Raw genomic sequence first — 14187 nt, 5'->3', positions numbered from 1 at the left:
TAGTTACTCTCTTCTGGAGGTTGAAGGTGCAATCCTTAATGTAGGTAACACTCCAAATACAATTGCCTTCCGTTTTGAAAACATATTTAAAAAAACACGGGAAACATCTCAACAATAATTCATACTTAGTAGATTTATGCTGTAATGCCTATGAATTTCCATTAATCGTTGAAAAATTATTTTCTTTATAAATTTGCATATATATATATATATATATATATATATATATATATATATATATATATATATATATATATATATACACACACACTGTAGAACCCAGAGATATGGCATTAATCGACTCTGGAGTTGGTGAAATCGGCATATGGTGGAGCCTGGAGCCTAAGCAAAATTTTATACAGTACATATTAAAAATTAGTAAGAAAATACAGTACAGTATATAATACACATGTATATAATCAAATAACATTACAAATAACACCGTAAAGCACGGCAAATACCATAACCAGGGCCCGGAAAAACATTGAAAAAACGTATCCCGGAGTTCTACTGTATATGTAGACGTGTATGCATATATATATTGACATGTACACTTTAACAGGGGAACTAATCCAAGCACACTTAGAGTTATCTCCCTTAGACCATTCCCTTTACCCAAAATATATTACACCATACTAATACAGCAGTCATTATTAATACGCCTAAGTACACACTTTAAACATAACACACAAAAAATTAATCATTTATATACATTTAAAAAATAAAAGTTACAATAATTCCCAACAATGCTTAATATCCATCACAACTCATATCCTGGAAATTTATTTGACAGCCAGACTGTGACACTGACTTCCAGAAATAGAGAAATAAATAAAAAAAATAAAGCAGAATAAAGAAAACCTCCTTGAACAGTTGTAGCTGTATCTTTTTTTTTTTTTTCTCCCCTGAAGAAAAGATACTACTCTCGAAAATTAGGGACATCAACACCTACCATCTTGTATAAATGAAAAATTTTATGTTGGTAAATAAACATAATATAATTGAAAATTATTGAAAATTCCTTTTAATATTGTCATTATTCTATGAACCACATTGATATAGGCTTTAAACACAACTTTTTCACACAAAGCTTCAAGCAAACTACAATGTCTTTCTTATATTTTTTATTTGTTTTCCTAAACGACTTCAATCAGTTTCAACTAAAAAAAGTTTAAATTTTGAGAAAGGCACAACCACCACTATGATTATAAATCATTTAAATATCTTAAACTTCACAGGAAAATGAAACGTTTTAGTTTTCGGAGAAAACTCATGAGGGAAAAGAAATGAAAAGGCAAGTTGAAAAGTGAAATAGAGAAAAGTGCAGGCAAAGAGAAAGAAAGAGAGAGGGAGAGAAAGAAAGAGAAATATAAAAATGCAGCTAAATAGTGAGGAAAAAAATAAGGTAAGGTCCTAGCAATTTGGGAAAAATAAACTTTTTCTTTTATTTAAACAAAAACAAAAAAAAAAACCCAAAGAAATGAAAATAAAAAGTGGAATTCAACCAAATTGTTGAGAACTCATATCCATAAATTAAAATTTGCCTTTTCTGGATTTAAGAAAAAAAAAAAAAAAAAAAAAAAATTATATTAACAAGTGGGAACTCATATCTATGTATTAGTAAATAAACATCCGGTTCTTGTCCAGAATTCATCCTATATTTAAAAAAAAAAGAAATAAAAACATCTATGATGTACATACCTGTGATCGAAAGGAAATATCATATTCCAAAAATCACCTAAATTGATCAAGTAGTTTTATTTTCATATTATTTGGATTCTTTAGACTACTGGTCTCATCACAGCAATGCAATTTGCAATTCTCTCTGATCGATTCAGCCGTAATAAAAAATGGAAAACATTACTTTTAGAATGTCTAAATATCTTGTCAAAGTCAGGTAAGAACTTAACTACTTTTCAATATGACAATGAAATAAATGTGTTGATCTGTGATGAAAGATTTAGTTAATAAATTTGCAGTGGAAGTGTCCTACGCCCATAACCTGTTAAGTACTGGGCAAAACCATGCTTATGACTTATATCTGAATAATTTCTGAAGAAGCAAATACGATCTTTAGATGAAGTGAAGAGAGATGTTGAAAAAAAAAAAGCGTGTAGTGTGGTCCATATGATTTTTATTACTGGAACTGATAAGAGAAGTGAGTTAACATTTCATGCTAATACTGAACTGCTGCTGCTCTTAATACAAACAATATGAAATTGTTATATATACCATACTTTGGGGTAATTGTGCAAAATCCAGGGGGTAATTGCACAAACTAAAAGAAAAAAATGTGCTGTTTATATGCGTGGTTGCCAAAAGAACACTTTTAGCTAGTTGGTGCAATTACTCTGGACTTGGCGCGATTACCCCAAAGTGCAATAAATATATATATATATATATATATATATATATATATATATATATATATATATATATATATATATGGTCTTTGTGTAAACAAATTGAGCTTAGGTATTTCGACAATGTGAAAACATTGTTAATTCACTACCTGCATAGCGGCAGCCAAATAGTGCAATGCTTACAAGCTCCAACTGTTGTTTGGGCGGTTGGGTTTCAATCCTGACTTGAGGTAGGTAGTTACTTGTCTAGCCACACTGATGAGCTGTGAAACAGCGAAACAGTACTGTATGTGGATTACTATATATATATATATATATATATATATATATATATATATATATATATATATATATATGTGTGTGTGTGTGTGTGTGAAGGAATAGAAGAAATGGTATGGCTGAGATCTTGGTAAAATGCTGTGATGGTGTATTCATCATGACCCATGGTAGGAGCATACACAGATGAAATCATCATATGTGCAAAACGGAAGTGTATTATCATAATTCTGTAACTTACACAGATTAGCTGTTCAATCATCTTCACCAAATCAAACAGCACTGCATAGCCAATCATACCTTCTCGCCTCAGCCCCGATGGCTTTCCCTTCCAGAAAAAGATATATCACAAACCAACTTCCACCAATTGATCTTCATCACTCAAGTGTGTTTCAGACAATTCCACAATATCTATGCTGTATCTAGCAAGCTCTCTTGCAACAATAGCTGTTCTATGCTCAGGTCTTTGATTATCTAGGACATCCAGCAAAGTTCTCACATTCCACGTAGCAACAGTTAGGTTGTTCCTCTCCTGATAAAATTTTAATTTTCATTGTTTCAGATTTTAAGTCACCTTTTTTAGATGCTTCCCAAGTTTATGGATGAGCCATGTATTCATAGAAAAGGCTGCTCAGCCGCCAGATTATCCACCGAAGTGGCTTCCACCCGGTAAGCGATTTAGTCAATGATATTAGATAAATCACTGGCCGGCTATGTGCAGATTTGAAGCTATGCACTTCCAACCCACCAAGCCTGTGCACACCAACACTCACCTATTGCCATAGGATTTCTTTTTTTGTTATTATATCCATATTCAGAAAGATATCTGCACATGATGATCGCTACACAACATGTTTATGCTACACATATTGTACCCTCTCGAACCCTACCACTAATTGCACAGTGGGAAACTGAAATAATGAGATGACTGAGTAGCGACAGGGTGTGCATGTTTTATTATCACAGAGTTTTAACTTCTCCAGCAACTGGACATATACACACGCACATACACATAAGCAAGCAAACATGCATATATATATATATATATATACCTAGTTCTCGCAGTATAGTAACCCTCCAGAACTTGAGAGGGAAGCTAACAGGTACTACACCATGCCCAAGGGTAATCTGGAACTATGCTAGGCAGAAGCGTTCATCTCCTTGAGGTAGTATTATGTATACCCGTATACCATATATATATATATATATATATATATATAGTAAGTTATAAAAATATATATGGCAATTAAGCTACACAGAATATTCCGCGTTTCATTCTCATGAATATTCTGTGTAGCTTAATTGTTCAATTTATGATAAAAGAAAAGGCACTATTTAAAATCACTGCAAATCATTTTTTCCTTTGCATATTTTAAAACTAAACATTAATCAGAAGTGAATTTTCCAGGGCATTCATTGTCAAACCCAAATATCAGCTGACATGATATTGTAAACAAATACAGACAGAATTTGATAAACGACAATGTGTGTGTGTGTGTGTGTGTGTGCGTGCGCGTGTGTGTGTGTGCGTGTGTGTGTGTGTCAATGATACATCGACCACTTTTGTTATATAGACAGAAATAAGTGTATTCTTTAAATCTTTTACATGTTATAGGGATTTTAGTGTCACATGCAATTTCATTTAAATTCTAACAACAACTAATGAACAGAAAGATGTTATGAGAAAAATTGACTAAAGTCAATTTTAAAATGATTTGAAATTTTGTAGCAGTAACTATTCAAGGCCACCCAAATACACAACATATTTTATTTCTTGTAAAACTATGTTGTAGTCAACTGAGAAGCAGCCCTGTAGTATTATGTTCTAGAGACAGATCGCTCTTGGAAAGAAACTTTGCTTGTGGAAGTTGCATTTAGTTTTAGGTACACAAGAAAAAAAGGCAAATTATTTGCATTTGTTTTAGATGGATTAGTTCTTGTTGTAAATGTATTACAAACGGTCCATAGATTGGGTGATTGAATGATTAATTATGCACGTGAGAAAATCATGATTGGTGACAAAATTGTCACGGCTATATCTGCTTATCTCGTGTATGTTTGTTGACTGCAAGGTTGCGATTCAATGATTTTTGTCCTTGTAAAAAAATCAAACACAGTGTTTCAATCTTTAAGGGATCTAGATGTCTACTTGTGTTGAAGCTCAACTGAACACACGAGAATAAATAACTACAACACAAAAGTAAAATAGAACAGATATATTGAGAGTAAGAAACTTTTTGTGTTATTACAGTACAAAAAAAAAAGCAAGAAAACACTTGTGTATTATCATAGAAAGCAAATGTTTTATTCAAAAGAATTTAGTTTAAACAATTCTTGTGTTATGTAGGGGTTCAGAAGTTTAAGTAAAATTAAATTTCCTTGCTCCAAACAAAATAATAAAAAAAAAAGGAATGAAACAAAACGACACCTCCTTCTGATTTAAATGCACTGCATTTATTTTTTAACGAAAACAATAAGGTGATCACACAAAGAGCCAATTGGTGAGAGTTCTTTTGACGTCATTATGATTAAAATGTTAGGTGAAAGTCCTTCATGGAATTAATGAGTTTTGAAAGTAAAAGTCCTGTGTGAAAATAATAAGATTAATTTAAAGTTTGTTTTTATTTTTTCTAGATTTTAAAACTTCCTTACAAACAAAAAAACAAAATAAAACAAGAATTTTGACATCTTATTTATTGCACTAGAATAGTATAGCAAAAAAGTAATTAAAGTTATTTTTTTCAAAATGGCAAAATGTTTGTTAATACAAGGAAAATTATGAAAAGATTTCTAGAATTGTGCAATCCGAGCATCAAGTGACATAAGAAATAGTTGTTTTACTAGAAGAATTTGAAAGAAAGTATTTTGAAATGTTTGTTAGGAATCGAATTTGAATTTAATATTAGAATTAGCCAAATCAAAATAGTTACAAAATAGATTTGGAATCAACAATTGCAACCGAAAGGCTGCATCATGTGACGTAAGTATAAGAGTCATAATGCAGATTTAAAAAAATTAGTTGCATCAACTCAATAGCATGCATGGCTACACCAGGTTCACAGACTGAAGAAAAATCTGACTTGAGTGCATATGAAATGACTTGACTGCTTATAATATGACTGGTATCAACCTTTTGGATTGGGCTGCAAAGACATTGCTTGGTGTTGCCAACCTTAGAATCTGGCGACACTTATTTTAAAAATGGATAATTTAAAGAATAAATCTCTTGCAGTTCTTTGATCAAAGTCCTCTTTCCATTTGCTCTCTTCTTCTGTATAAACCAACTCGGATAAAGAGACAAAAAAAAAAAATAATAATTCCAAACTAACGAGTTTCCATATCACTTTGATCCGCCCAAATATCTTGCAATTTATTTCTCTATTTATGTTTAGCTTTTTTGTCTTGTTCTTTTAGGAAAATATCACCCTGACAAGGATCCGCGCCCAAATACCAAAAAATTTAAAGCTACCTTCAGATGTGCTCTCAACAGTTTGCCAGATTGTGAAGAAATTGTAGAAAAAAGTCGGAAAAGTGGACAGGATGCATTTAAAATATACAAATTCAATGGCCCAGGTAATTCACTCTTAGCTTCACTGCCATTTTTATTTGAGTCGCTTAAGCATGCTAAAAGCACTTAAACACACATTATGTCCATCCCTCTCCTCACAAATCTGTTTGTGTGTGTGTGTGAGCGCACGTGTGTGTGAGCGCATGTGTGTGTGTGTATATATATATATATATATATATATATATATAAAATCAAAGTTTACATAAAATAGTCAAAACTGTTACAAATAATAAGCTCAATGAAGATGTATTATCCCCTTCAGAGCAAATTTTCATTCCTATTACCACAAAAAAGTTAATCCACAATCATAATGTTTATTTTTTTATATTCATTTCCTTTTGCATATATATATATATATATATATATATATATATATATATATATATATATATATATATATATAAACAAATTTTTATATATATGCATATGTATATACATGTATATATATATATATGCGTATATATATACATATATTAATATATATGTATGTATATGTATATATATATATGTATATATATACGCATATATATACATATATATATGAATATATATGTATATATGTATATATATATACGTATATATATATATATATATATATATATATATATATATATATATATATATATGTATGTATATCTATAATATAAAGCTGAATGTGTGTGTGTGGTCACGAATATGCTCCTATATGGTTGACTATTTTATACAACTGATTACATATAATGATAGAAGATGTATCGAGACACAGGAATAGGTATGTTTGATCTGGCAGAACGGTGGTTCATTAAAGTTATGGGGTCTGTGTTCGCGCCTGGTCCACAAAGTATGGAAATAAAAAATTAAAAAATTTTAAAAAAAATGTTTACAAGTGTTTTTTATATAGATATACATAGTAATACTTTGATAAGTACTCGTGCTGGTCAAAAAAATAGAACAACATGTTTTTTGGCACTAAATTCTTATTGTGGACGATCTGTGAGATGTAATTGGTGCTAAAATATCCCTATCATGCTAAACTAACTGAAATAGTTGTTTTACGACATAATTTTTTTTTCATATCAATTGCAATGTCAGTTTTTGAATATTTTGTGTTTCAAAATAATAGAACAAGGCAGGTAAGTAAACAAAATAGTTTTTTTATTAACATAAATACAAATAAAATTAATCAATATTTAGTAGCAGCACCTTTTGCCTTGATAACCGCATCAATTCTCCGGGGCATAGAATCAACAAGCTTCTCGCAATCATGTGTAGACACTGAATCCCATGTGTTCTGGATTGCAATCTTCATGGCTGCAAGGGTAGTAGGTTTTTCTTTTCAGAGCTTCCTCTTTATCTGGTCCCACAAGGCTTCAATAACGTTCTAATTTGGCGAGTTTGCCGGCCATTCAAGAACAGGGATTGATCGTTCTCGCAGCCAGGAAGACATGGTCTTAGCAGAGTGTGCCAGTGCCAAGTCATGTTGAAAAATGATGTCTGTAGCCTCCCTGTTAAACTGGTTATCCAACACTGGCAGTAAATTAGCTTCCAGTATATATTGGTACACTTTTGCGTTTACAGTTCCTTTGATGAAGCATAAATTACCAACACCTTTAGCACTTATACAGCCCCAAACCATGCAAGACTGCGGGAACTTCACAGACTTCTTAACGCATTCTTGGTTATACCGTTCCGTGGTTCTTCGCCAAACACGTGGCCCTTGGTCGCCGAAGGAGATACAAAATCGAGACTCATCTGAAAAGATCACATGCCGCCATTCGTCTGCAGTCCAGGTTTTGTGAGCAGTTGCCCATCGCAGCCTCTTCAACATCTGCTTCTTGTTAAGGAGCGGTTTGGTGGCAGCTATACGATTTCGGTATCCCAGTTGCCGGAGTCTTCGGTAGGTAGTGCTTCTCGAAACGTCAGCACCAGAAGCCTGTTTCCACGCTTCAGTGATGTGACTTGTTGATTGGAATCGACTTTTCTTTGCCACCTTGTCCAGTGCCCACTCTTGTCTTTCGGTGGTGCCTTTCTTTCGTCCACATTTCTTGTGATTGCTGTTGGAAACACCCTCAACACCTTTCCGGAGCACTTTGCTCACCACCGATCTTGAACATCCTACCTTAATTGCGATTTCCATGTGCGTCTTTCCTTCTGCCAGCAAATCAAAGATACGCTGCTTCTCAGGCAATGATATGTCTTTAGAGCAACCCATAATGATAAAGTATTATTAAATCGCTTTCAAAATCTTTTTAAACATGTAAAGCTCGCGTAGAGTGAGAGCTTCTTTTTTTCTGACTTGGCAAAAAGCAAATGGCGGCCTCCAATGTTTCAACTTGTAACCAGACTCAGGGGAAGTCACCCTCATTGGAATCTTTTCAAGAGGAGTCCACGCTACTATCATGATGTTTAAGAGGGGTTACTGGTTGGGCCTCTACAAAACAATATTTGCATTTTTTTTTTAGTTTTAAATTACTCAACGACAAAATGTTCTATTAAATTGAAACGTTGACTTTTCTAATGTGACAATAAAGTACTCATTGTCTGCCATATGCACCTCCTCAAATTATTAAAAATAGTTGCAATTGTTATTTACATATAAGATATCTCGCCTGTACAATTTACAAGTCGAAAATTATCCCAAACGGAATGATTTTACAGTTTTATACATATGTTCTATTTTTTTGACCAGCACGAGTATGTTTTAACTTAAATAGGGATGGTATAATAAAATCATGGGGTCTGCATTCGTGCCTGGCTTCCATAGAATGGAAATAGGCACAAACTTTAATAAAGACTTTTCATATCTATCTGCGTAAGTATACTTTGATAATTATGTTTCAGTTTGAAGAAATATGGTATAATAAAATTATCGGGGTGTTCGTTCGCACCTGACCTCCATAGAATGGAAATATGTCACAAAGTTTAACAAGGTTTTTTTTAATATAGATCCACAGAATATTGTGATAAGTGTTTCAGTATGAACAGCTATGGTATAATAAATTATGGGGTTTATCTATTTTATTTTTACTTTCATCATATTTTGCTTTGGTTTTGATTCCCCCAAATTCGGAGCTATCTTTTACAACCCTTCCTTTTCATAACCTATCATACTTTCATAAATCAGAGTCCATTTTCTGTAGGCTGTTTTTGAACCCAGTCAACGGCAGGTACTTTTGCTAGTATATATATATATATATATATATATATATATATATATATATATATATATATATATATAATAGGACAACAAGTGTATGAAATGAAGACACAAAACTATATATAGGTAGATATAGAATGGATCATTTATTGAATAATGGAATACAGGCAAAATTTGGGGGATAGAAGGGACTCTTTATACCAGGGCATTTCGAAGCCTATTGCTTCTCATCGGAAGAGTAGAGAAGGTGCTAGGTAGCATGGGGGAGATGCGGCATCTAGCATAAGGTTCATTAGGGATGAAAAAGATTAAGAGGAATTATAGAATGTTGGGGGAAGCTTTATTGAATTCTAAATAAATAAGGAGAAGCTTATTATATATAGTATGATATATAAGAATATATATGGTCTTTAACATAGTATTGAGATTAAGGGGTATATGTATTATGGTTAAATAGGGGGTGTATTGTTGCTGTGTGGGAATTTATTTTAACGGTTTGTGGGGTGTCTGTTTTCTATGGAGTGGGTAATTTTGATTGATTTGGGGTGGGGGTTATGTAAGGTTGTAAAACTGAAAGTTAATATGCGGCAATATATTTATAAGTTTCTACTGTTATGTTATAGGGGTATGATCATAAGGGCGCAGTCGGAGATTAGGGTGGCAATGACTATGAGTGCGTATAACTTGATGTAAAAGGTTAAGTATACATATTGATGTTAAAGTGAGGGAGTAAGGAAACCATAGCTACTTATGAGAGTGGTAAAAACATACCAAATAATAGTAGGGTAATTATAATAGTACGGAAGATAATAGTAATGACAATTATAATAATAGTAGTAATAATAAAATAGTAAAATTGAATATTAAAAAAAAAAAAAAAAATTTAGATGTAAAATTGAATATTAAGAAAAATAAAATAAAATAAATAAAAATAAAGGCAAAATTAAAAGTAAACATTAAAATTAAACATTAAATATAATGTTACGAATAGTTGTGATAAAATTAAATTCAAAATTACTGTTAATAACAGTGAAAATGGAGATAATGGTAGCGGTTATGGTAGCAATAACGGGGGTAATAATAATGATATCAATTATAATGATTATAATAATAAAAATGATGGTAAAAACAGTAATAATAATAACAATAGTAATGGTGTTAAAAACAGTGCAGTAATAATAATGATAATAATAAAGGCAGTAGTAACAATACTTCTACCACTACCTCCAACATCACCACCACTATTACCAATAATGATAATGTAAATACTGTTAATACTAGGGGTGCGTAAAAGAAAGGGATACAGACAAGTGGGGGGGGGTAGAATAGAAGGAAATGGGGTTGAGGGGTGAGGGGTAAGTGGACTCATATAAAATAAAGTAAAATAGAGAATATATATATATATATATATAGATATAGGTATATATACATACATATATACATACACACACATATATACGCATACACACACATATATACGCATACACATACATATATCCATAGAAAAAAAAAATAGATGTATAATAAGCTGGGAAAGCGTAAGATTCGGTGAACAAAAGGCCCTTGGGTTTAAATTAAAGGATTGCTTCACTAGGAACAGTAGTTTCAAACATCCACCTTAAAACTTTAAATTTCTTGAAGTTCGATTATAAAGGACATCAAATTTATGTTTATATAGACAGGCCAGGCCTATAAAGTTGAATACATACTTTCTCGTTTATGAACACGAGGTACAGGTCCATCGAATCACCATAACTATTTTATGTAGTAGTTTTAATCTCCAAGAGATACAAGAAGTATAGTTTATAGCAGTCCTTTAAATTTCCATATTTCTCCAAATATTTTGTTGGGGTGGTCTTCCATAGATGTTTTAGTCTGGTGAATTCTTATTCCTCCTAATTTGGCTGGCAAAAAACTGTATTTTTTCAACGGAGGCTCTTGTGATGGAAATTACTCATAGCTGGACTAGTTCAATATATATATATATATATATATATATATATATATATATATATATATATATATATAAAGAGAGAGAGGAATGAGAGAATTAAATAATAAATATTTAAAATCAAAATATTGTTATTGTCTCCTTCAACAAGTATTGGGCCTCTATGAAAATTTATAAACAAACTGTCAATGTAAAGCGATGTTTTGGCTACTGCTGTTGAACACGATATGACTTGACTTACTGTATATTTCTGCTAATTTTACATTATATAGATTTTAGATTCTTTTCTTTCCCATGTTAATTTATGGTGGCCTGGGGGTTGAATACTATGAAGCAATTGATTCACAATTTCTTCTCTGGCACATCTTTGCTTTCCAAACACAACTACCATGATAACCAAAAGATTATGGATCCTAATGGCGATTCCAGCTGGATTTTTCATCTGTTGTCCTCTTCGCTAAAATCTTTGAGAGATTAATAAATCAAGCACTAGTCCACCACCTTACAAAACAAATCTTCTCTCTGACAAACAGTATGGATTTAGACGATGTCTTTCTACTGCAGATATTTTAACAGTTATCTCTGAACGCATGCACCATGTACTGGATAAGGCAGGCGAAGCCAGGGCTCTAGCCCTTGATATATCCAAGGCCTTTAACAAAGTCTAGTACGAAGAGCTGCTAATGAAAATTAAATCCTATGGTATAATTGGATGTATACTAAATATAAATAGATCCTTCTTAGACAGTAGGACCATCCAGATTGTCATTGATGGGCGTACATCCAAGCAGCATAACATTAATGCGGGAGTGCTTCAGGAGTCAATCCTTGGAGCACTATTATTCCTGATATTCATAAATGATCTCTGATAATATTGTGTCCGAGATGGGTATATTTGCTGATGATACAATGCTCTATAACATGCATGAGGAAAGGATGAATGTACATAAATCTAAGGCAATAGCAGAATCGTTAGAAAATGGCCTCCAGACCGTAGTGAAATGGGGCCACAAATGGATGGTAACGTTTAATGCTAGTAAGACTAAGCTTCTCTCCTTTAACAATTACAAGATGCCTCTACAACCGCCTATATCCATGACAACTAACACCCTACTTGAGAATTCTTCCTTCAAACTCCTCAGCCTAACATTTGCAGGCAATATGAACTGGAACAAATACATTGAGGACATTGCAAAAGCTGCTGTGAAGAAGGTGGGTTCCCTCTATCGAGCTAGAAAACTACTCATAACTGAGAGCATCCTGTACCTCTACAAAGCCACCATTCGCCCATCCATAGAGTATTGTTACCACATCTGGGCTGGTGCATATACTGCTAGCCTCTCCCTCTTAGATATGGTCCGAAAAAGAGTTTTCAATCTAATAGGTCCACTTTGTCAACTAAGCTCCAGCCCTTGTCCTATCGCCGCCATGTTGCATCTCTGTGCCTGTTTTTCAAATATTGTGATGGAATGTGCTCTGATGAACTCATTGCACTTGTGCCCCCTCAATGTACATATCCCCGACAAACCCACTTAACAATAAAATCTCATTCCTTTATTGTTGAGGTCCTTAAATGCTAGAAAGCTTTCTATTGTAAAAGTTTACAGCTAGACTTTGGAATTCCCTTCCTGTTACCTACTTCCCTAACTGTACTGATATGCAGAAGTTTAAATGTAATGTAAACCAACATCTTGTTAATCTTTCCTAGGCATGCTTCCAAATGGCAATATGTCTTGTTAGGAGGTGGATATGAGTAAAAAAAAATTTTTTTAATTTTATTTCATGAATTGAAAAAAATGAATTTGTTTATTACAAGAATTTATTATAAGAATTTATTATAAGAAAAACAAAAGATTTGTAATTATCATTGATATATTTTCACAAAATACAAAGCAAATTTTCAAATTATATTTACAAATTTTTATCTTTTTTTCAAACAGAAAAGAGAAAATCGCGCAGAATTCAAAGAGAACCCGAAGAAACATCGGTAAGCTTAAAGAAATGAGTTTAAATATGAAATTAATTTTTCTTTTCCTCTTAATTTGTTTAATTACCTATTAATTTTATAATGTAACTAGCCTATGGCATAATCACGTTGGCACACCGATTCCCGTTTGATCACCAAAGTTAAGCAACATTGAGCCTAGCCATTACTAAAACGGGGGACCATTTGGGAATTCCAGGTGCTGTATGTGCTCTCCGCTTATCTCAGCATTGTTTCCAGTTGTCCTGGACTTCTCCTTGCTACTGGACTCCTCAAGCAATGCCAATTCAGGAGAGGTGTGCTTGGGATTGTACAACCCTTGCCTCACAACTTCATGTGCAGTTACCTTTACAATGGGTATCCATCATCTTTTGAGACTGAACGGAGGCATCGCTATAACTTGCTTATTAATTTCTTTAAATAAACTTAAAACACTTCATGACAAAAAAAAAGTTGTAATAAAAAATCTCACCCTCTCATTTTTGAAAACCAAACCTAATAAACATAGATAAAATAATTTTATCCATTTTTTTTTTTTAAGTCTTACATGTGTCAACTAAAGAAATGTACAAAACGCATTCAAACTATTGTTCTCATCTTGTACGGATTCCTGAGTTTGACAAGCCGCACCTAAAGGAGAATGGGGATTACATCGTCCGAAACGTAAGAAATAACATACAAAGTGAGAACAATAGTCCAAATAATCCAAATCAACAATCCACATCTCAAAAATTCCAAAACATAATATTCGGACAACTATTCTCATCTTAGCTGTTACATTTACAGCATTTCGATTAATATGATCTTCAACCTTCTACAGGTGTTAAAGATAATGTTTGCATGTTTATCACTGTTCTTACATATACGGGCGTGGGTGTGTATGCTCTTACGTATCTTACGTGCAGTTCA

The 14187-nt window shown here is 32.8% G+C and overlaps 1 protein-coding gene across 6 annotated transcripts in view; it reads left to right on the top strand.

Moving 5' to 3' along the window:
• Positions 1–14187, top strand: part of LOC145293026 (interferon regulatory factor 1-like) — a 196923-nt gene that overhangs the window by 156884 nt on the left and 25852 nt on the right. For all 6 annotated transcript variants that reach the window (XM_080139323.1, XM_080139319.1, XM_080139320.1 and 3 more), the window contains 2 exons: positions 6054–6212; positions 13235–13281. In XM_080139323.1, the coding sequence (XP_079995449.1) occupies positions 6054–6212; positions 13235–13281 (206 nt within the window). The remainder of the gene's footprint in view (positions 1–6053; positions 6213–13234; positions 13282–14187) is intronic.

The sequence above is a fragment of the Euprymna scolopes genome, chromosome 14 (assembly GCF_053919585.1).
Source record: "Euprymna scolopes isolate OS-2025 chromosome 14, ASM5391958v1, whole genome shotgun sequence".
Lineage (NCBI taxonomy): Eukaryota > Metazoa > Mollusca > Cephalopoda > Sepiida > Sepiolidae > Euprymna > Euprymna scolopes.
Note: the sequence above shows the minus strand (reverse complement) of the source record. Positions and strands in the feature narration are given on the sequence as shown.